We start from the raw sequence: 23,538 nt of genomic DNA, 5'->3' as shown, positions 1-23,538 counted from the left end.
TCAGATCTTCACACCCTCCCCTGATCACATGACACACAGGCCATTCCCCCCCATGGGGAGAGCCATCCCGCAGGGCTCTGGGGCATCAGTGTGTGTGTGGGGGGAGCTCCTTTACCCTAAGCCCACTCCTGATGTCACAGACAGAGACCCATCAAACTCCTGCTGCCGGTTACAGCTGCTGACACAGCCCCCACCCTCCCTACACCCAGGTGCCCCAGCCTGGCTTAAGGTACAACGTGCCGCCTGTGAGCTGCTAGAAGAACCCAGCGTGCTGTACGGGGCATCTCCAGGCAGGCTGCGAGACAGGGTGGGGAGCGGGTGCGGAGCGCCGGCTGGAAAGAGCAGCGCGGAGGCCTTGTCCAGCTCGTTCAGCTCCCAGGGCTGTGCTGCAGAGGGGCGCCAGCCAGTTACAGTGGACCTTTCCTTCCCTTCCCATCAGAGCCCAGAGCTGTGCAGGGTCAGTGAGCAGCGGCAGTTAGAACTGAAGAAGCCCTTTGGGGCACCAGGCCCAGTGTGGGGAACTCCCCAGAGTCGTCTCAGCTGGGAAAGGCCAGTAGGGGGCGTGCACCTCCCCACTAGGCCAGGCTCCTCTCTGAGCCCAGCTGGGCAGCAGCAGAATGGCACCACCCCAGCGCTGTTCGAGCACTGGCTACCAGGGACCTGGGAGGGGGCATTCGGAGACAGAGCTTCCTTGTGTGGGCAGGGATTTTGCCATGGGACTCCCACTAACATTCACAGCAGTGCTCATGGCTCAGTCCCGCCTGCACCGGTGAAGGCCCAGACCACTGCCGGGCGGCCTGGGCGTCACCCGGAGCTAGCAGAGCCCAGCTTGGAGATAATGTGCCAGCTGCCCACACATTGCTAGGATGCAGCACGTGATGAGCCTAAACTGTCCTTTACATGTTTCTCAGACCCTAATGTGGCCCTTTGAGCAGGGGCAGCTCTATGTTTTTTGCCGCCCCAAGCACAGCAGGCAGGCGGCTTTTGGCGGCTGGGCACATCGATTCGGCAGCATCCGCTGGTGCCGCGCCATCGGTATCCCCACCATCGAATTGCCGCCGAAGCCGCGGGACCAGCAGACCTCCCACAGGCATGTTTCCGAAAGCTCCCTGACTGCCGCCCTCACAGCAACTGGCAGGCCGCCACCTGCGTCTTGCCGCCCCAGGCATGTGCTTGCTGCGCTGGTGCCTGGAGCCGCCCCTGCCTTTGAGATGGGACCTGCCCCAATTCTCCCTGCGCTGCACTGGGGCAGGCGGCCCTGGGCGGTATCAAGCATGACAGAGGAACCTTTCTGCCTTTCCCCGCACCCTGCTCAGGAAGATTGTGCTAACGGTAAAGCAGATGTGTCCTCTGACCTCTGCTCAGACTCCTGTTGTCTCGGCCCCAACATGCCCCACTGATTGAGCGGGGCAGATTTCACAGCCCTCCTGTGCTGCTGTCACAGTCGATCCCACTCTCTCCACCTCCTGTGTGTGGGAAATTCCTCTGTGCCGGGCTACAGGTGACTCTGCGCCCTCCCCGCGCCAGTCCTAGGTCTGCTAACAAAATAGGAGAGCACCTTGGTGTAGCGTGTTCTGTGCCTGAGCTGGCTGCTACCCGCCACCCCAGAAGCAGCTGCATTTCACTGAGTGTGAATCTGAGTACTTTGTGGGTAAAAGATCCACAATAATACTGAAAATAGTAGCAGGAAAAGTACCATGCTCTTTGTGCCAGGAGCTGGTTTTGCTCTGTGTTTGTACACATCCTAACACAGTGGGGCCTCTGGGAGCTGCCTGCTTCTGCTAGCCCCAGTGGACACGGCAGCTCTGCACGGGTGGGCCAGCTCCGAGGAGAAGGTTGTGCTGGTGACTGTTGCTCTTTCTTGTGCTGCAGAACCAGCCCCAAGAGCTAACAGGGCCCAGCAGTCAGCGCCTCCCAGGCTGGAGTGCTCGGAAATACCAGGCGGGGCCGGAGCGTAACAACAGCTGACGAGGGCAAATTTTCAGTTTGTTCCGGGAGCCAAATCCTCAGCTGGGGTAAATCAACACAGCTCCATTGCCTTCAGCAGAGGTTGGCTGATTTACTCGAGATGAGGAGCTGGCGTCAAGGCCTGAACTAAGCAAAGCTCTTTCAGAGCTGGTCAGGAAGTTTCCTGTGTTGGGAGAGAAGAACTTGTCAGTCCTGCTGCTGGGAATGCAGGCCTTGCCTCAGCCCCCTCCGCCCCCGGCCCCGGGGCCAGCCAAAGTGCTGGTACTAGGTGGCTCCGTGACACAGCCCAGCCTTCCCAGGCTCTGAGCTCTGCAGAATTCCCCAAGGAGTCACGCAGTGAAACTGGAACCCACAGGCAGGTACATTCCTAACGCCTAATGACAAAGTGCCCAGAGTGCTAGCCACACTTTCCTAGGCCGGGGTGCTCGAGAGAAATGCTACACTACCGGGCTGCTCGCAAAGCGCAAGGATTCTGAGACTGCCCCAGGACATGAGAACCAGCCCCTGCCGAGTGCCTGAGTATGTGGACGTGGATTGCTACGGGTGATCGCCTCTGTGGCAGCAGGTACTGCTGAGCCCCAGGAAGGAAGGAGTGGCTGGGGGGCAGTAGGAACTGGCACTAGGGTGATGCTGATAAAATGCTGATGGAGCAGTTTGTTGAACTGATATGTTATTATTATCATCACAGAATATTAGGGTTGGAAGGGACCTCCGGAGGTCATCTAGTCCAACCCCCTGCTCAAAGCAGGACCAATCCCCAGACAGATTTTTGCCCCAAATGGCCCCCTCAAGGATTGAACTCACAACCCTGGGTTTAGCAGGCCAATGCTCAAACCACTGAGCTATCCCTCCCCCAAGCCTCTGTTCCAGAAGGTTCCTGCACAGTGTGGAAAGCCTGCTCCTCCCATGCCTGCCTGAGTGCCCGTTGGCTTGGGCTCCGAGCAGGGTGGTGCTGCCACTCTATCCTCAGCACCTCTCTCCAGGGGCATCCTCCCTGTGAGGCGAGCTGTCTCGGCGGGTCCACAAGCTGGAGGAGATCTGTGACGTCACCAGCTCCCTGTCTGCTAAGAGCTCAGGGGTTGGGGGTCAGGACTTCAGATTTAGTCCTGACATGAATCGGAAGCAAGTGGAGTTTGTGGTACCCTCAGTCTGATGTGCCCACCCAACCCACATTGTGTATGAGCTGGGCACCAGGGGCAGGCTTTGTGTAGCAAGGTGCAGTGGTCCAGCCTGGAGGCTGATGGAAAGTCCTGTCACTACTGCCAGCACCCCTAGGTGTGGGAAGGGCCCAATCTGGCCAGACAAGGACAGGTACCAGGGTTTGAGGGGAAGGAGAGGGAGGGAGAGTCTGGTCCAACTCCCTTCTGGCAGCCAGAGGGCTCCATGTGTACCTGAGCAGGGCGAGGGGCTGTGACATCCCAGCACTACCCCACCCCTGCCCATTTGGACACCCCATCTCAGCCTTTGCTACTGGGCTTTGGCTAGCAGGGTGAGCGCTCCAGCTGCTAGGTCTGTGTGTGTCTCATGCCGGGTGTGCAGGGAGGAAGTGAGCAGGGGAACCAGTGGGGGGCACAAGGAGGAGAGATGGGAGACATTGGGAAAGGAAAGGGGGCAAAGGAGGAGGCACAGGGTGAGAAAGAGAAGGGTGGGAAGAGGAGAGGTGGAAAAGGGACAAAGGCAATGCAGGGAAACCACTCCATGCGTGGTCCAATGTGCTGGACAGAAAGAGACTGACCATGTGTGCCTGGCCCTTGTATTCCTTGAAAAGGTGGGGGCTATGCAGGTATTTCCCCCAAGCTGTGGGGTGCATTGAGCAAGCTGTGGGGAACGTGTGCTGCTTGCCCTGTGTCCTGGCCCCCAGCTCTCTGTAAACCAGAGAAGCCTGTGAGCCTGTGTCAGCTGCCAGCGGCCCCAGTGGATTGCCAGGGCAGAGGACAGCAACAGTCCCACCCCGCAGCAGCCTGGAAGATCCCGCTTTCCTCTGACACTGGGAATCGGATGGTCTCCCATGATGTAGCTCAAAGCAGCTGCCCTGGGCCTATGAACCCACTGCTCAGGACACTTGCCAGGCCAGGAGTTGACCCTGACAGTCCATAAGTGTAATCCCCCTTTGTGCAGTGTCACCAGAGCCCTCCCAGGAGTCAGAGGAGGGGGCAGTTACAGTGGGGTGACCATGGGGGCAGGAGACCCCAGTGAGGACCAGAGGCTTGGAGTCACTCCGCCTCAAAGATGACCTTTAAGCTGAGGGAGTGTGGTGGATTTGCTCTTTTTATCTGGATGTGTGACTGGCCCCAGTCTGTGCCATGATATCATGGTGATTGGGGCACCATAGAGACATACAGCAGCCAGCAAACCCTGGCTAGGCTCAGCTTTTGCACGGTGCCAGTGGGCATGGCTGGGTCAGGACTTCCCCTTCCTCTGGCTGATGTTGCCCAAGGGGAGGGGGAGCTGCTGTGCTCATATAGCCACACGAGCATGAACACCAGCGGGCTAGCACAATGTGGCAGATCCCAGATCCCACGACCACTGGGAGAGCGTTGTCCACTGGCCAAGGGGATGACTCATGCAATGGGCGGAGCTCCTTGCTCCATTATAGGTAAGGGGTCTTGGCCGCCAGGCCAGCTAGTGATAGGGGAACTGTTCTCAAGAGCTCATTGGAGGCCTTGGCTTGCTTTGCCTTCCAGCAGACTCTGTGCTTCACTGGCTGGAGCACGTCCTATCTGCTCTGCCAACGCAAAGCAGATCTGGCCTGTAGTATTTGTATCTATACCCCACAGCTGTGTGGAGCTTGACAGGGGCTTCTGGGAGATCCCTAGCTACTTTCTGCCCTCCTCCTGATTATTGCCATCTCTGTGTTCATTGCAGCTGGCAGGACCACAACCAGCGAGGAGCTGGAAGACATGCTGGAGAGCGGGAATCCAGCCATCTTCTCCTCTGGGGTAAGTGCCTGGTGATTTCTCCCTCTCAAGCCCACGCTTAAACCTCAGCCCTCAGTTTCGCTAAGAGGATGGTTCTGACAACAGCCCCTGTGTGCAGTGAACCCCAGCCCCAGCCCCAGCCTGACTGGAGGGTGTGCTGCAGCCATCTGGACCCTATTCACTGACCCAGGTTGCTGTCAGCATGGTCGGATTGTGTCCACAGCAGCTTTCCTCACAGCACGAGCATGTTGCAAGGGAGCTGCTGAGTCTGCACCCACCGCACTGCCTAACTCTCTGCGTGTTATCAGAGCATCCCGGGAAAATCCGGGCATCTCTTCCATAGTACTGCAGCAGGGACAAGGCGCCAGAGAACACGCTCACACAGCAGCCCCAGCAGGGGTGAACTACTCCAGACTGGGAGGAAGGGGCACCGGCTAAGCTCAGGCATGGTTGGCAGGTCCTCTCTGCCCTGTAGCACCAGCGTTACAACAGGGAGACAGCCCTGTGTTAGCCCAGGCTTCTAGCAGTGATGAAATGGCCGCCAAGTATTAACCTGCCTGCAGCAGGTGTGCAGAGCATGTCATGCTCCCCTCTGCCCCTCCACGCTCAGACACCACTCCAAGCCTCGTCGCAGCATCTTCTCCCCAGGCTTGAACTCATGGACGCGTCCACGCAGGCCCTACGTGCTGCTCTGCTTGTTACGGCAGGCCAGTGCCGCCCCAGCTGGCCGTGCTTTCCTTAGTAATACGCTCCAGCGCTGCCTGGCTTGTGCGCCCATCACAAACCAGCCCCCCCGGGTGCAGCAGAGGTGAGATGAGGAGGAAGTCTGATTTTTCCTCTTTGTCCCTCCCTGCTGCTGGGGTATTTCTCTGGGCAAAGGCAGCTAGCAAAGCCTACCCTCCTAGGCCCCCTGGAAAGCTCTCAGGACCTGCAAGCCGCTGGGGATCCCGGAAGCAATGACTGACCAACGGTCCCAGTAAATAGCATGAGCCAGCCCTTTGATCTGTGACAATGAGCCTCTGCTGCCAGTCCCCTGGAAGTCACTTGATGCCTACCAAGAAGTCAGGGTTTAAGATACTGGCGCGGATTTTCTCTGCAGCTCCCACATGGAGCCCAGGTATGTGAGTGTCACTGACGAGAGCCCTGGATTTACTCTCCCCACGTGCAAGCGACTGATGCCAGCACTGACTGTTCTGCTCACTGGCATAGGATCAGCACCGGGAAACTGCTCCCTCCACAGTCTCTCCAGCCCTGCTGGGTCACTAGATAGCAACGTACACAGGGCCGGCTTTAGGCCAATTCCACCAATTCCCCCGAATCGGGCCCCGCGCCTAAGAGGGCCCCACGCCCAGTGGCAGAGCTGCCAGGGTTGGGGCAAGTGGCCGAGAATCCCTTCCCTGGCTAGAGGCTCCTTTTTAATTTTTACTCACCCGGCAGCGGTCCAGATCTTCAGCGGCACTTCGGCGGCGGGTCCTTCACTCGCTCCGGGTCTTCGGCAGCACTTCGGCGGCAGGTCCTTCAGTGCCACCGAAGACCTGGAGCGAGCGAAGGACCCACCGCCGAAGACTAGGAGCGCCGCCCGGTGAGTACAAGCCCCACATGTTTGTTTACGTGGGTTTTTTTTTTTAAGTCATCCCTGCCGGGGCCCCGTCAAAACTGTTCGAATCAGGCCCCGCACTTCCTAAAGCCGGCCCTGAACGTACAGTCCCATCATTGTTACTGCTGCCCCACTTCAGTCCCTCTAGTAGCCAGCATCCCCTGAGTGGCTAGAGCTGCAGCTCCTTAGAATCATAGACTCATAGAATCTCAGGGTTGGAAGAGACCTCAGGAGGTATCTAGTCCAACCCCCTGCTCAACGCAGGACCAACCCTCCTTGCTCTGCATTGTCTGGAAGCTGGGATTCAGGGGGTAGGAAATCAAAACAGCCTCTTACCAGGCCACAAGCAAAGTGAGGGAAAAGGCAAGTGTTGGGTCAGAAGGATGTAATTTCAGCGTTTGCCGTCTCACCCCCTGTTCAGACTAGAGACAGAGGCAATTCACCACCGGACGCTCCCCGGCCGGATCAGGCAGAGGCTTCATGAGACCATAGACCTTAAATTCTCACTGTTCAAAGGTCCAGCAATCCTTTTGAAGGCTAATCCTAGGCTGAGCCTGCGAAATCCATCTTAACTGCCAGTGCTGCCTAGGGTGAGAAAATGCAGCCAGCAGCCCAGACCTCATCCAGTAAAGCGATGACGGTGAAGAGAGGCACCCTGGGGAGCAGAGCCCCTTGCACATGCAATGCCACCCAGGGTTAGGTTCCCTGCTCCAGACAGCTGGGATCAGGGACAATACCCTTCCCTGGCATAGGCATGAACCATGGGGCTGTGTCAAGTGTGTCTGCCCTATAAGGGGACTGGATTGGCAGTGCCCTATGGCCTCCATTAGCCACAGATGAGATTGAAGCACGGGGAGTGGCAATATTCTTCCCTCTCTCTGTCCTGTCCTGGAGACATCAGCACTCTCCTGGGCCTCTGTACCAAGCCAGACTGGAGCCAGGGCTGTAGAGGGGCACGAGCTATTGCCCTGAGACCCCCCACATCATTTCACACAGGCACTGAGCAGCGTTAGAAGGAGACAGCTTCCAGCCACTGCTAGTCTGGGCTCTCTTGGCCTGGAGGGGAAAGACTCCAGCGCTGGATCCCAGAGCCAGGCAGGTCCCTGGCTAACCAGAGCCAGGGCGGCTGCGTGGAAGAACACCCCATTTCCCAGCTGAGCTGCACCCCTAGAGTGGGCAGGTCCCTGCTCTTCAGCAGGGCACTTCCCTGGGCGCCCCCTGCTCCATGTGGCATGCAGAAACGCCCAGACCTTTCACCCAGCCCACGAGGCAGGCAGGGATACAAGGGGATGTGCCCAGCCCAGGGGAGGCCTGCTGGCCCCAGTGCTCTGCTAGATATTCTCAGACAAGTGCGTTCACACGGACAGGCTGGCAGGGTTCTCCGCCCCACATCCCATCCACTAGCACCCACTGGGAGGAGGCCCCAAGCCTTCAGCTCCCGCAGGGAAAGGACCGGGAGCAGGGGTAGAGGCAGAAGCCCAGCTCAGTGCAGAGGGGGGTCAGCGTCTCTTGTGGGAGCAGCTCGAGAGCCTTCGGGGGAGCACATCCAGCTTCGTGCTGTGGGACAGAGTCACCAAGTCCTGGCATCACACATGGTCCCGGCTGCAGAATGACACCTGCTTTTGTCTGGTTGTGGGAACCAACTCCAGCTCTGCCAGCACTGTCTGCCCATGTGCCCTAGGCTACATGTGATGTCTGGGCAGCCTGTGGGCACAGTCACTGCAGTAACACCTGTCACGGAGTCCCCGGGCGATGCTCTGGAACTGCTCCCCACAAAGCCAGTCAGGACTCTGGGGAGCCTCCTTTCCCTTGGAGCAGACTGTCTTCAGGGCAAGGAGCTCACACGGCTTCACCTCCTGGGTCTCTACTGGGAGCATTCAGCATATGCCTCTCCGTGCGCTTCCCACAGTGAGTCCGCCTAGGCGGGGTCCTGGGGAAGCCAGAGAGTCCTGCACACCCCCCCACTTCGCAGCCAGACTGTAAAACAGAGGTTTATTAGATGACAGGAACACGGTCTAAAACAGAGAATATAGGTACAGAGAAGGGGATCCTTCAGCCGGGTCCATTCTGGGGCCCTGTGAGGCAGACCCCCGTCTGCCCTCTCTTCCAGTCCCCAGCTAGCTCCAAACTGAAACCCCCTCCAGCCCCTCCTTCTCTGGGCTTTTTGTCTCTTTCCCGGGCCAGGAGGTCACCTGATCTCTTTGTTCACCTTTAGCTATTCCCTTGCAGGGGGGAAGGGCCCTGGCCATTTGTTGCCAGGGAGACAGCGTGTCAGTGATTTATGCACACTGGCCTTTATCCCACCTCCTAGAGACTTAAGAAATGCATAGGGGAAACTGAGGCACCCACACAGTATTCAGAGGAAACATTAAGAACAGTCCCACTTCGTCACAACACCTGCATGGGTGTTACCCGACCCTAGAGTCTCTGCACCTGCCATTGCACCTCGACAGGCCTTTAGAAAACGTGGCTAAGGAACCTGCCCGGACTATTGCCCTGGGAACGGTGCATGGTGCCCGTGCCCAGGAGGGTGCTCCCTGCTGGCTGAGCCACCCCCCAGGAATGGGCCCTGTCTCTCGTTCTCCTGGCAGATCATCATGGATTCCAACATCACCAAGCAGGCGCTGAACGAGATCGAGACGCGGCACAGCGAGATCATCAAGCTGGAGACCAGCATCCGGGAGCTGCACGACATGTTCATGGACATGGCCATGCTGGTGGAGAGCCAGGTCGGTGGGGGCAGGGGCCACGCCCGCTCCACGCTGCTTGGTGCTGCAGCTTTTGCTGGGCCCTAGGACCCCTACTAGGTGCAGCAGCAGAGACAGATCCTGTCTGCTCCAAGGGAGGGCACTGGGGCCATGTGCATGACTCTCCTCCCCTCTAGTGCCCTGCCCACTCGTGGGGAGATGCTGGGCCTGGGGTGGGGATGGAGGGCTTGCCATGCACCCTGGCAGGGAGTACGTGCCCCACGTCCAGCCCCGCTGCAAGCAGGCACCTGCCACTGACTTCAGCAGCATCTCAGCTGCTGCCCCAGGGCTGGAATTGGTCCTTTCTCTTCTAGGTGGCCGTGTGGTCATTTTCTGGGGGCTGACACCCCCTCCCCCATTGTCCTAATGATCCTTGCGCTCCACCTTGGCTTCAGAGCCTGCCATGTGCTAACAGGTCCCAGCAGGGCCCTGTGGCAGACGGGGCCCTGGGGGCTGCAAGGCAGGGCCCTGAGGGGAGAGGTGTAGAACAGGGGAACCGAAGGACCTTGGGGCACTAGGTGCTGTACGTGGGCAGGGAGGTGGTGACCTCGCAGAGAGGCCTGTCTGCTCCTGGAGTCCCTCTGCAGGAACCTTCTGTAAATGGGTTTCCGATCCATTTACTGGGCCCTGGGAGCCCAGAGGGAGGTGCCCACGGGGATAGGCCCCCGAGCATGCCCTCCTACAGGGGCTCACACTGCACTCTCTGGAGCAGCAGGCAAACAAGCCCAGCCAGCTTCCTCGGGCAGTGAACATGTAGCACTAGGCCTGGGCTTCCTGGCAGAGCCTGTGAACCTGGCCTGCTCTCGTAGGCCCCTTCCTGACCCCTCTTCTTGCCTGACATGCTGCCACCAACCCCTTGGATGAGCGTGTCTCAACCAGCAGGTAACGTGCATGCCCTGGTGTGGGCCAGACATCTGCATGCTCTCATCTGCATGGCCTGTGCTTCCTGCATGTGTGTGTGATGCCTCCCCAGCCCAGGGACCAGCATTGAGGAGGGGCAGGATCCTGGGAATGCTGGGCACCACTCACTCCAGCTCCCCTGGGACTGCAGCGCACGGGTACCTCGAGGCGGTGGAGAGTGAGGCCGGTCCGTCTGCTTGGGCCTTTGCAGCCGGGCTGCAGAGGGGTGGGGCCGTGCACCTCAGCATGGAGGGCAGGTGCCATTGCAGCCAGGCAGCTCCCGGAGAAAGAAACTCCCCCCACCCCCAGCTCCAGAGCCGTGGAGCTGCAGGACACTGGCCCCTTGGCAGCCTGCTCAGCCCTCCTTAGCTGTGTGGAACGTCACAGAATAGCAACCCGTGGCCGCGCAGGCGTCAAGCCGGTCCCCCAGTGCGCCAGGAGCCTGTCTCTGCCTCTGGAGATGTTCCAGCGATTCCCTTCTCCACTCATCACCTGGCTGGCTCTGGGCTCTGACAGCGCGGGCGGGTTTTTGGGCTGGGCGAGTAGTTCAGTTTGTCTCCTGCTGGCCCCCAGGGAGCCCCTTGCAGAGTGTGGGGCTGTAGCCTGGGATGGCATGTGAGGGGACACTGCTCCATGCAGAGAGCTGGGCCTGGACAGCAGCAGCCTTGCGCCCCCCGCTGGCACTGGCAGGCCTTGCAGGATCCAGGCTGACCCACCCCCTTGTTCTGGGGGAAGCATCACATGGTGCCGAGCTCTCACTGCATTGATTGGGTGTTGATCTGAGGGTAGAGCTGCCCCAAGCACCTGGGGTCAGTTCCAAGCCATGTCCCCTACCCAGCGGGACCCCGCGCAGCTGGCACTGCCTTGGGAGCGTTACACACACACAGAAGAGCAGCCAGGACTTCAGCTCTCTGCCGCTAACCCCAGCACCACTGCCGCCCACAGCCATTGCTGCACAAGCCATGCCCTTATACCAAAGCAAGGCTGGGGGTGTCTCAATGGGAGGTTCCGGCCCCCTCCCTCCCCATTGTAGGACTGTCCTGGATCTCCCACACGCTGGGGGCCTGGCCTGCTGGCCCCAGTTGTCCACACAGCATGATGGTGCCAGCGCAGGAGGGTGCTGCATTGCCACACAAACCCATTGCTGAGGCCACCTGCAGCATGCTCCATACACTGTTACTGCCCTGGGGTAATGCCGTCTGTTACTACCCCTGTTCCCAGCTGGGGAAACTGAGGCAAGGAGGCGCTGAGTGGCTTGCCCAAGGTGTCATGAGAGGAATGTAGGGCTCTTGGCTCCCTGATCCTGCTGGAACCACTAGCCATGCTGCCTGCCTTTGCTTGCTGATCGCCCTGCGGGTCACCATGAGGGCAGCTGGGGCACAGGGCAGTGCTGGGATGAGGAGCAGGGAGCGTTCCCAGTTCTTGGGATATGGGACACGTCAGGCACTTGACTGAGACCAGTCCTGCCCCACGTCCCATTGTGGGATGCCCCCACCCCCTCGGTACCTGACCTCAGGCAGAGGGGTAGCTGTTAGCCCATCGGGATGGGGTGTTCCAGTGTGTGATGGGAGGGCTGAAGGGCTGGGATGTGGCCGGCATGGTGGGAAGGCAGGGAGGGGGGTATCCAGTGCTGGAGGGGAGGGGCTGAGGAGTTGGGATGGGGCTGGCGTAGTGGGGGGCAGGAGTGGGGTATCCAGTGCTGGGGGGGTAAGGAGCTGGGATGGGGCCAGCGTGGTGGGGGCAGGGAGGGGGGTATCCAGTGCTGGGGGGGTAAGGAGCTGGGATGGGGTGGGTGTGGGCAGGGAGGCGGGTATCCAGTGCTGGGGGGGTTGAGGAGCTGGGATGGGGCCCGCGTGGTGGGGGCAGGGAGGGGGGTATCCAGTGCTGGGGTGGGTTGAGGAGCTGGGGGGTGGGGAGGGGGGTATCTGGAATGTGAAAGGTTCAGTGGAAGTGGCTCAAGAGTGTATTGAACCCATGCCCTGCGGACAGGCGCTGATCCTGCTGCTGTCATTCTCCCTGGTCCTTTCAGCCTGAGCCGTTAAATGCTGGGTGTGGCGCAGGGACTTTTCTACTGGCCCCGACTTGGGGCTGCGTCAGGGCCAGGCCATCCTCCGGTTCCACTGGCAGGGCCCTGGCTCCCGGGCAGGCTGAGCAATAGCAAGGCCCCTCTGGGCCCTGAGGGAGTAGCTTGGGCAGGCGCTCCGTGGGGGGCGGGGGCAGGGAGCACTGTGGGCTGCCTGCTGGCTGAGACGCCCTGCTCCCGCCCCATGCACAGCAGGGACAGCAGAGGGGCCCTGTCCTGAGCGAGTCTCTGGCTCCTTCCTCCCTCATGCACGGGTCACTTCTAATAGGACCTGCACCAAAAGTAGGATAGGAGCCACCCTCCCATCCAATTCGCTGAGGCTGGCACTGCAAGCCATATGCCAAGGCCCATGGGCAGGTGATGGGGCTCTGCGGATGTAGTGGGGCTCCCTCTCCCAAATAAAACACCATAGACCCAAATGAATCCTAGACCAGCTGATTCCGAGGCAAGGAACAGGAGACCAGACAGCCTGGGCTAACACAGGACACCGCAGTACCGCCCCACTGCACACACCCCGCCCTTCCCCCAGACCCACATTGCAGTCCCCCATCCTGCACCTCCTGCTGTAACTGCTGACCTCTGATGGAGGGCACAGGATTCCCAGCCGGGATCAGCCTGCCCCAGGCTGGTTCCCTGTTGTTACAGACAGGAATGGACCTCGGCCATGTCTCTCTTCTGCCCCGTCCCACAACCCCCCCAGACCTGGCCTTCACAGCCGGTAGAACCTCTCCCTGTCAGGGCAGGCCTTGCTCTGCTCTTGGCAACTTGGCAGCCTCATAGACTCTAAGGTCAGAAGGGACCATTATGATCATCTAGTCTGACCTCCCGCATGATGCGGGCCACAAAAGCTGACCCTCCCACTCCTGGAAGAATTCTCTCCCTTGACTCAGCTGTTGAAGTCCCCAAATCATGATTTAAAGACTTCAAATCGCTGAGACTCCTCCAGTAAGCGACTACTGCCCCACGCTGCGGAGGAAGGCAAAAAACCTCCAGGGCCTCTGCCAATCTACCCTGGAGGAAAATTCCTTCCCGACCCCAAATATGACGATCAGTAGAACCCCGAGCATGTGGGCAAGATTCTCTAGCCAGACCCTCTAGAAAAGTTCTCTGTAGTAACTTTTAATATCCCATCATTGACCATTGTTACTAATTACCAGCAATGGCACGTTATTGACCTATTGGCTAAAATCACTTTATCCCATCAAACCATCCCCTCCATAAACTTATCAGGCTTAATCTTAAAGCCAGAGAGGTCTTTCGCCCCCACTGTATCCCTCGGAAGGCTGTTCCAAAACTTCACCCCTCTGATGGTTAGAAACCTTCGTCTAATTTCAAGCCTAAACTTCCCGACGGCCAGTTTATATCCATTAGTACTGAGCTGAAATAATTCCTCTCCCTCCCTGGTATTTATCCCTCTGATATATTTAAAGAGAGCAATCATCTCCCCCCTCAGCCTTCTTTTGGTTAAGGTAAACAAACCGAGCTCCTCGAGTCTCCTTTCATACGCCAGATTTTCCATTCCTCGGATCATCCTAGTGGCCCTTCTCTGTACCCGTTCCAGTTTGAGTTCATACTTTTTAAACATGGGAGACCAGAACTGCACACAGTACTCCAAATGAGGTCTCACCAGTGCCTTGTATAACGGAACCAGCACCTCCTTATCCCTACTAGAAATACCTCGCCTAATGCATCCCAAGACCGCATTAGCTTTTTTCACGGCCACGTAACATTGCCGACTCATAGTCATCCTGCAATCAACCAGGACTCCAAGGTCCTTCTCCTCTTCCGTTACTTCCAACCGATGCGTCCCCAGCTTATAACTAAAATTCTTGTTATTTATCCCTAAATGCATCACCTTACACTTCTCACTATTAAATTTCATCCTATTTCTATTACTCCAATTTACAAGGTCATCCAAGTCTCCCTGCAGGATATCCCGATCCTTCTCCGAATTGGCAATACCTCCCAACTTTGTGTCATCCGCAAACTCATGGCTAAATGGTGCCCAGAGCTCCAATCCCAGGGCCCAGGCTGTGGGTTTGCATGGTCCCAGCTGATGGTGCAGAGCACCCCCAGCGGGGGGGGTTGGCTCCTTGTGGCTGTGTGGGTGTGTGCACAGTAGTGCGGTGGGGGGTTGTCCACGCATGGCTGTAGCTTTTGTGCCTGTCTCTCTGTGCGATGTCTGCTCTATGCAGGCTGGTGTCTGTGGCTGCTGGGGCCTGCTTTCTTGGTAGAGTTATGAGTCCTTGGTGACAAATGCCAAAAGTTTCTCTAGTAGCTTACCCTGACGTCCCAAAGTCCTACACCAACGGGCCAGTCCCGGATGGGGAAAGCAACCCCTCCAGCCCACCCGTCTGGGTTGAGGCGTATCTGCTTGCCCCGCTGAGCACAGCATGGCCACTTGTCTGCCAAGGGACTGCCTCAGAGCACAACAAACCACCTGGACAGCCCATCCTGTGGACTGGCCACCATAGGGTTCTGCAGCTGCCTGGCCACTGTAGGGAGCTGGAGTGTCCAGTGGGGCAAGGAGCTGGGGGTCCAAGGAAGCCAGCAGCTGCAGTGCAAACATCTCCACGCAGCAGCTCGGTCTGGGGACTCCCAAACGGCCTGGGCACTGAAGTCCTTCTCCCCCCAGCCCGGCTCCAGGCCCCCGAGTGCAGGGCAGGGCTCGGCAGGAGACATGTCGAGAGACTCACACACACTCGCTCTCTCTTTCCTGTGCAGGGGGAGCAGTGACCATGGTGCATTCACACTGTAGAGTGTAAAGTGCTGGGAAGGACCCTGGCGTGCGCTGCAGATGGTGCAGGATGAGAGCAGGCAAGTAAGGGGAGCAGGTGGGGGATGGGTGACTGGAATTCATGTCTGTCTGTCTGTGTGTCCTCGCTGTCTGTCTCTGCCTCTGTGTGGTCTCTGGCTTGGCTGTCTGTCTGTCTCCCGTGCTGCGCAGGGCGAGATGATTGACCGCATTGAGTACAACGTTGAGCACTCTGTGGACTACGTGGAGCGGGCTGTGTCTGACACCAAAAAGGCTGTTAAGTACCAGAGCAAAGCCAGGCGGGTGAGTAGCGTGTGCAGCAAAGGCCAGTCCTGGGCCTGCAGCCCCTCTCTGCTCTGCCCCAGGAGCTAGGGATGTGCCGCCCACTGCTGGATAGCACACACCAGGGCTCCTGCTGTGGGGCCTGTGACCCATCAGCCCCTTGTCCCTAGGGCCCTGCTCCCCATCATCTGGCACAGGGTACTCCAGCTGCCATGTGGCTAGGCCTGCCTGAATGTGGGCTGGGGAGTGCAGCCCCCCCAGTGCAGGCCGGGGGAGCGGATGGTGTGGGCTGGAGAGCAGACCCCAGCAGGGCGTCTCAGCGACAGTTACTGTTATCCCAAGACATGGGCAGTGCTGAGAGCAGAGAAGGGCTCCAACTGGTGGCAGAGCGAGAAGGCACTAGGGCCGGGCCTGCACACTAGGCTGGGCCCAGGAAATGAGCCAGGCTGCAGGGCTCAGCTCTGGAGAAGGCCTAGCTGTGCCATGCCAGCTCCTGGGGAGGGACAATTTCCTTCTCTTCAGAATGGGCCGGAGCAGACCTGGGTCTGGCCTGTCCGACCGGTCGGGGACTCAATGTGGAGAGGAGCGTGTGGGGCCCGGCCACAGAGTGCAGCATGGGTGGGGGACGTGGCAGTTCCCACCCAGGGCACAGCCAGCTGGGCGTGGAGATGGGGGGGGATGTGGCAGCTCACAGGGAGCAGCTGGCCAGGCGTGGAGGGGCGGACGTGGCAGCTGGGCGGGGAGGCTCTCTTAGGCAGAAGCGGCTCCGTCCTGCTCCCCGCTCAGCTGCCAGGGAGAGCGGCCAAATGTGCGCGGGGTCGGGGGGAGGGAAGGTGCAGGGAGAGGACAGACCCTCCCCCCTGCAGGTACCGTGGGATGGAGAGGGGGTCAGAAGGCAGAGGAGACACGGGTGGTCATGTGCCCCCACCCTTTAGATTGTGCCCCCCAATATGGAGAGGCACGAGTCGTCTATGCCGGCGGGGAGTCGGAACTCGCAGCCCGAACGGGCAGGCCCGCGCCGTCTGCGATTGCCAGAACAAATAGGCAACTGGCTGCTGCCCTGCCCCAGTTACACCCCAGCCCTCCGGTACCACTGCCGCCAGGGCTGTGGGCTTTGCCCCAGACCAGCTGGGATTTGTCACACGGCATCAGAGCATCCGGTGGCTAGTCCAGGTGGCCACAGGCTGCTGCTCCAGAGCCTGGCTGGTTCTCTAGTGACATGTGGGGGGTGGTCTTTGGCGACTCACAAGCACCCCTCCTGCCCGGAAGCGTGAGCACAAGGAACACCCCGGAGATGCCCTGGCGAGGTGCTGTGGGGGCGTTTCTAGCCCCTGGGACAATGTGTCCATCCCTCTCGGGGCAGCTCGGTCCAGGCCTCATGGCACTGCGCTCTCAGTGACCACGCCTGGCCCTGAGCCCTCAGGCATGAGCAGCCACAGATGGAGGCCAGGTTCACAGCAGGGAATGACTCCCACGCTGGAGGGGACGGGGGAGGGGGACAGAATGGGCTGGCTGCGGCTAGGCCTGTCCAAGCCTCAGGGCCACAGGGTAGGGTTACCATATTTTGAGCCTCCAAAAGGAGGACACTCCACCGAGCCCGGGCCCCGGCCCCGCCCCCAGCCCCAACTCCGCCCCTTCCCCAAAGTCTCCGCCCCAACTCTGCCCCCTCCCCTGCTTCCCACGAACATTTGATTCGCGGAGAGCCTGAAGCAGGTAAGGGGGGTGTGGGGGGAGGAGGCACGGCCCAGGCTGGCCCCCCCGGCGTTTCCAGCCTGGGTCGGCTCGGGCCCTGGGGTGCCGTCCCCAGGCCCGGCCAAGCACCCCTGGCCTGCCCAGCACTGCCGGTCCCCGGACCCCTGGCCAAGCACCCCCTGGCCCCGCCCGAACACCCCTGGCCCGCTCAGCACCCCCCAGCCCCGCCGGCCCGCTCAGCACCCCCCGGCCCGGCCCCCGGGCCCCCGGCCAAGCACCCCCCGGCCCGCTCAGCACCCCCCAGCCCCGCCGGCCCCCCCAGCACCCCCTGGCCCGGCCCCCGGCCCCCCTGGTCCCCGGCCCCACCGGCGCTCGGCCCCGCCGGCCCCCGGTGCTCGGTGCCCCCGGTCCCCGGCACCCGGCCCCACCGGCGCTCGGCCCCGCTGGCCCCCGGCGCTCGGCGCCCCCAGTCCCCGGCACTGCCGCGCTCGGCCCCGCTGGCCCCCGGCGCTCGGCCCCACCGGCCCCCGGCGCTCGGTGCCCCCGGCGCTCGGCGCTCGGCACCCCCGGCCCCACCGGCCCCTGGCCCAGCACCGCCACCCGTATGTCCCGATTTTCCCGGACATGTCCGGCTTTTTGGGATTTCCCCCCGGATGGGGATTTGGAGCCCAAAAAGCCGGACATGTCCGGGAAAATCCGGACGTATGGTAACCCTACCACAGGGTGCATTCCCTCTCTCCTCCAGCCCTCTGGCTTCGAGGCAGTGGGGCGAGCAAGGCCCTCCTGAGAGCTACCAAGCGAACATGGGCTGAGCCCACCCCCGCTGCTCTGCAGCCTGGGCCCAGCCCAGCGCTGCCCTGCAGGCATTTGCCCAGGGCAATGTATGTGCAAACGGAGCCCGTCTCTGACTCCCCGTGTACCCGGCTTTGCACTGAGGGAGCCCCTGGCTGGGTCAGGAGGGCCCAGGGATCCCGGTTGGCCTGGCACTGACGTGCTCTCCAGGCAGGAGAGAACGCGCAGTAGTTCTGCCCCCGGTGGCTGCGTGGTCGGAGGGGGGTCTCAGCACTGCCCCCAGGCTGCGGAACAGGCTCAGTCCAGCTGGTGAGACAGAGGTGCTGGGGGATCCTGTATCTGGCTGAGCTGGGGTTTCAGGCAGGCACTGCCCTGCAGGGGGCGCTGGGCAGCTAAGGGGCTCGTCCTGGGTGCTGGGGTTTGGATTGTAACCTCTCCCCCTCTCTCCCCTGTCGGTGCTGTGGGGTGGCCTGAGCAGAAGAAGATCATGATCATTATCTGCTGCGTGGTCCTGGGCATCGTCATCGCCTCCACCTTCGGCGGCATTTTCGGATAGACCTTGCCAAGGCGAAACTTTCTCTGTAGACAATGGGATGGAGCTGCCGAGCTGCCAGGCCCAGCCGTGCCCGAGGGGGACCAAGCCCTGCAGCCGCCAGGGAGGGGCCTTCCCAGCAGAATTTCAGTTTCTAATGCATGATCGTTTTGTAACACTGTGTGTACGGTGCGGTGCGTCTGTGTGGCAAGGGGGCAGGCGGCCAGTGTGTGGGGCTGGGACATGGGGGGAGCTGGGCCCGATGGAGGGCAGAGCACGCATGCAGCACTGAGCCTAAAGCAAGGCAGCCAGCTGGCGCAGTGGGGGGAGGAGGGAGGCAGGCTGCCCTCATGTAGTGAGTCTCCTAGCACGGTGCCAGGTGCAGGACAGCAGGGCATGCCAATGGCACTGGGCGAGGGAGAGCAAGGGGCAGTGCTGTGTCCCCCCACAGAGCAGAGAGCTAGCCAGCCAGTCCCCACCCAGCTTTGTAGCCTGGCACTGCCAGTGGGTAGTCATAGCTCCTTCTGCATCTGCTCTGCCAGGGCATTACTGACAAAGTGCCACATCCCTCTGCCTACTCCCTGCAGTGCCCCCCTCCCTAGGGTACGCCTGGCTTGCATCTACCCCCTGCTGCTCCCTGCAGTGCCCCCCTCCTCCAGCCATATCTGACACTGCACCCACCCCCGCTGCTCCCAGCAGTGTCCTCATCCCTAGGGCACATCTGGCACTGCACCTACCCCTCTGCAGCTCCCTGCAGTGCCTTCCTCCGCCATACGTGGCACTGCACCCACACTGCTGCTTCCCGCAGTGCCACCCCTCCCCTCCCCCCCTGGAGCATTGCAGACAAAGCGCCACACACCCCACCTGCTCCCCACAGTGCCTCCCTTCCCTGGCCATACCTGGCACTGCTTCCACCCCGTTGCTTCCCACAGTGCCCCCATCCCCAGGGCACGCCTGGCACTGCACCTATCCCTCTGCTGCTTCCCACAGTGCTCCCCCTCCCCAGAGCATTGCTGATAAAGTGTCACACACACCCCGCCTGTTCCCCACAGTGCTCCCTCCCCCGGCCATACCTGCCACTGCACCCACCCCTGCCTGCTCGCTGCAGTGCCCACCTCCGCTGGCCCTGACCTCCCCTCTCTGGCTGATTGGTGCAAGGCCCAGTCCCTGGTGCTGCCCCTTCCCCTCCCCTCTGGCTGGCTGCAGGGGGCTTATTTCCCTTTGCTGCTGCCCTGCTGTGGCTGGAGGGTGTTTTCCGCAAGGCTGGGCCTATGTTGCAGCCGTTACTGTGTGGTTGGCTGGGCCCAGTTCCATGGGGGTGGGGCGGGGGGGTTGTCGGGGTAGGACGGCATGTGCTCTGCTGCACTGCCCCCCTGGCGAGCACTATGACCCTTCTGTGCTGATGCTTACCACGGCATCAGTGCTCCCTGGGCTGCTCCATGCCCGCTTGGCCTTGGGGAGACGGGCAGCACCAATCAGGCAGATGGCAAGGAGCTTGGTGGCCACTGCATGGCCTGGAGCCACCTCTGGGGCTGGGCAGGAAGCGGCTGACTTGCCTGTGCCACCCACCCCGGAAAGGGGATGAGGCCAGAGCAGAGGCTCAGGCTGTGCTGGGTGTGGGTCACTGGGCAGCCCTTCCAGTGCTGGGGCTCCTGCAGGCAGCTCTCGGCCCTGCCCCTAGCCCCCATCATCCGCCCCCACACCCACTGTGGTAAGGGGCGCCAGGGCCCTGCACTGCCTTTTGGCTGCATTCAGCTCTCTGAGGCTGGCGCATGGGGGTGGAGAGGTGACCGACTGCTTGGTGCTGCCCCGGGGAGGGATCCCACTGCAGCCTGGCTGCTCTTTCCTGTCCCCCTCCCCGCTGGGCATGGCACTCTGAGCCCCACTCTCTGGGCCACGCAGGGCTCAGGCCTGGCCCCCATCACCCCTCCCCTGCGACAGGCCTGGGCTCTGTGCCCCAACCACGCTTGATTCCCCCAACCCTGCTGTGTCTGGCCAGTTGGGGAAGGGTGCAGGCTGCACATGGGAGCCCTGCAGTCACCCCTGCCCCCAGGCTGAGGCCCCCACGGAGCAGCCAGGCTCCTGAACTGCCAGTGGGCTGCTACCGTTCAGTGTTGTAAGCTCCATCTCTTCCAGCTCCCTGAGAGTGTTGCAGGGCTGGCTCTGTCCCTCCCCTAGCCAGGAGCACCCCCTTCACCTCAGCTGTAATGCAAGAGCCATGCCAGCCCCCTGGCCTTCCTCGAGGGGTGCCCCAACCTCGCCCCCAGCTCATCAGCACTGAGTGCTCAAGGGACCATTTCACCAAGCCACTGCTGGCTTCAGGGCACCACATCCCCCCGCCCCGCCCCAAGGGCTGCAGCGAACGTGTGAGTGGTGGCAGCCTGCAAACCTGCTGGAGGGAGCCTCCAGCGAGAGCCTGGCCCTCTGACCTTCCCAGCCCTGCAGCTCTGTGTGCCCGGAGACACCTGAGAGCAAGAGCCCAGCTGGGCTCGCCTGCCTGGGGTGGGGCTCAGCCAAGGCCCTGCCTGGATCCCCACAGCGTGTGGGGAGGGGCTTGCCCTGTGCGTGGCAGGCAAGGGCTTTAACTGGAGTTGGTCAGCCTATGCCAGTGCCAGATGGTCCGTCCCCAGGCTGGGGGAGCAGGCAGGGGAGCCGGGCCCCAAAGACACCAGTCAGTATCTAGCATCAAGGCCTGACCTGCAACGGAGTCACCACCGCAGCTGTGGGGCTCTGAGAGTCCGTCCGTCCCTGCCCCACCTGGCCGACGTTTGGCTTCAGTCCTGCCATCACCAGAGCACCTGCTCCCTGGGAGACAGCCAGGCAGGGGCTATGCTGGCACCTCCTGGCCCCAAGGGCAGAGGGGAGCAAAGGGAGCGCACCCCATTGAACTAACATAACACCCCTTGAAAGCCAAATCCCCAGTGACTGCCTGAGGCTGTGCTGTGACTAGTGGCAGGGGTGGCCAGGGGGAGAGCTGCACAGGTGGGTTCTGTCATGCCCAGCTGTGCAGCTGACCTGGGTCCGGCCTGGGTGCTGTGCTGCTGGGACTGGGGTCAGGGGTTGTGCTGCACGCAGCAAGCGCAGGGGCTGTGACCAGCTGCCTGTGAGCTGAGACTCATACCCCCACTCCCAGCACTGCTGGGTGGGGCTGGCCCTTAGCACCCTGGAGAGGGGAGCCGAGGGGCTGTAGGTGGAGGGTGACCAGCCCTAGCAGACAGGGCTCACATGATGCCTTGAGGTCGGCAGGTGGCTTTCAGGAGGTGGCCAGCTGAGCTGTATCCCACCAGGCTGAATGGAGACTGGGCTGACCCAGGCCTGCTGGGCACCATGTGCTGGGGCACAGTGGGACACTGGCCACCCAGCCTCCGCCTTGGTGTGGTAACACCTGTGCTGCAGTATTTAGTCCCCATCCCCCTCCACAGGCCCCAACCTGCTGAGTTGGCCTAAATGAGCGTCCCCACCTTGCACCACCAGTACTGAAGGCCCTGCAAAAGCACCTGCAATTCCCAGGGTGCCAGGCACAGCATGGGTATCAGGGTAGAGCTGGCTGCTGCCACATGAGGCGTCAACTCCAGCCCCCTCCCCCAGCAGCCCCGGGGCCACTGGGAGAGAAAAGCAGCATGTGTTTGGTTTTGGCTGGTGCTTGGCCAAGCTGCTGCTGGTGCCTCCAGCCGTGGCAGGGCAGGCCGCAGATAGCGCTAGAACAGCTGGGCTGGGTGCGGCTCCCTCCAGGTAACCAGCCTCTGGCATTGCGCAGCTTGAGTCCCACAGGGGTTCTGGGCCTAACCCTTGTGTAGTCCTGAGCTGCTAGCAGCTACGTCACAGCAAGCTTGAGAAATGGGCAGGGTCAAGGGTCATCCTCCCCCTGGCCCTGGCAGCCCTGCTGGGGGAGAAGGGCTGCACGGTCACACGCTGCCTTTGGACACATCCAGCCAGTGGCAGCTGCTCCTGGGCTAGGCTGGGGCCTGGATTCTAGAATGCACCAGCACCTCTGCCCCCCTAGCAGAGAGATTGAATACGATGCTGCTGTGCTCTGCCTCATGCAAAGCCTGGCCCACGTGACCGCCAGGGAAGGGCTACTGCCGTAGGCAAGCAATAACGGGCTGCCAGCGACAGCGCTTGGGGAGCAAGGACTGGTGGTCGCCCCTCAAACAATGCAGCTGCTGTGGAGGCTGGCCAGCTATTTCTTCCTAGACACCCCTTGCGGAGGCAGAAGGCTCCGCAGCCTTTAGAAGCAGGGCTAGAACACCGGCCGGGGTGAGCCAGACAGCCCTGCCCCCATCCTCACGTGCAGGGGCTGCATTAGACCCCGCTGCAGGGAGACTCTGCACTCAGCACACCACCCTGCTGCCAGAACAGGGGGGGGGGGGCAGTGAGGAAACCAGCAATACGAAGGGGGCAGGTGTAATTGGGGACACAGCAATACAGCAAGTGGGCTTCTGCCCAGCTAGGGCTCCCCTCCCAGCAGCTGCTCCGTGAGGGGCTGACATAACCACCAACCAGGGGGGCTGAGAAGCCTACAGCAGGCACAGCTAAGGGCATTCTCTAGGGGATAGGGGAGGGAAGGGGGGTTGGTGCAATAGTGCAATCCCTGCACCTCGGGGAGCCCTGGCCTGTCCCATGAGGGGATGCGATTAGCCATGCTGGGTTTGGGCGTGGGGAAGATATTTTACTTTTCCGTTACAAACATCTTTTCTCAAGAAGCATCTGTCCTATGTGCCCCTAGGCCTCCCAGCGCCAGGGGCTTGACACAGTATTTCAGGAGCAAGGGAGGGGAGGGGGTACATGCAGCTTTCACTCATACTGGGGATTTGTTTTTTAATTAGTGTACTTGAAAGAGTTCAGAGCAACCCCTTGGTTGTAACGTCACTGTACCGTGAGCTAAGTGTCCTTGTTTTCTATGTGGATCTTGAACCTGACTTGCTCTGTTCCCATGGTTAAAACAACATTGTACGTTGCCTCCTGTCTACATCCAGCTCCCATCCCACCCCCAGCTCGCTCGCCGCCCCCAGCTTTGGGTGCAACACAGCTTCCCATTTGGTGGAATTTTTATGTAGAATAAACATTTGTAGCCGTAAACCCAGCAGTGGGCTCCTCGCTCTGTTGCGGCTGAGGGGAGGGACAAAGAGAGGGCACCTCCATTGGCTGGCTGGGCCTGGCCGTGCTGCAGCCAGGAACAGAATTGTTCCTCCAAGGGCCTGTTGAAGCCCTCAGCTAAAGAAGGAATAGGCCTCTGTGGGGTAGGTAGCATACAGCAGCCCCCCACCTCCAG

The 23,538-nt window shown here is 60.9% G+C and overlaps 1 protein-coding gene across 2 annotated transcripts in view; it reads left to right on the top strand.

Annotated features, from left to right (window-relative positions):
* The window catches only part of STX1A (syntaxin 1A), a 304,457-nt gene extending 281,108 nt beyond the window's left edge, over nucleotides 1-23,349 (top strand). The window contains exons 7-10 of one of the 2 annotated variants that reach the window (XM_054008657.1): nucleotides 4,834-4,907; nucleotides 9,075-9,212; nucleotides 15,161-15,271; nucleotides 18,213-23,349. In XM_054008657.1, the coding sequence (XP_053864632.1) occupies nucleotides 4,834-4,907; nucleotides 9,075-9,212; nucleotides 15,161-15,271; nucleotides 18,213-18,290 (401 nt within the window). In that variant the 3' untranslated portion in view covers nucleotides 18,291-23,349. Of the gene's footprint in view, nucleotides 1-4,833; nucleotides 4,908-9,074; nucleotides 9,213-14,937; nucleotides 15,272-18,212 lie in introns of those variants that run through there. The other variant, XM_054008658.1, reaches the window with a different exon arrangement.
* Nucleotides 23,350-23,538: the final 189 nt, after the last annotated feature.

The sequence above is a fragment of the Malaclemys terrapin genome, chromosome 18, assembly GCF_027887155.1.
Source record: "Malaclemys terrapin pileata isolate rMalTer1 chromosome 18, rMalTer1.hap1, whole genome shotgun sequence".
NCBI lineage: Eukaryota > Metazoa > Chordata > Testudines > Emydidae > Malaclemys > Malaclemys terrapin.
This window is presented reverse-complemented; position numbering and strand designations above follow the sequence as displayed.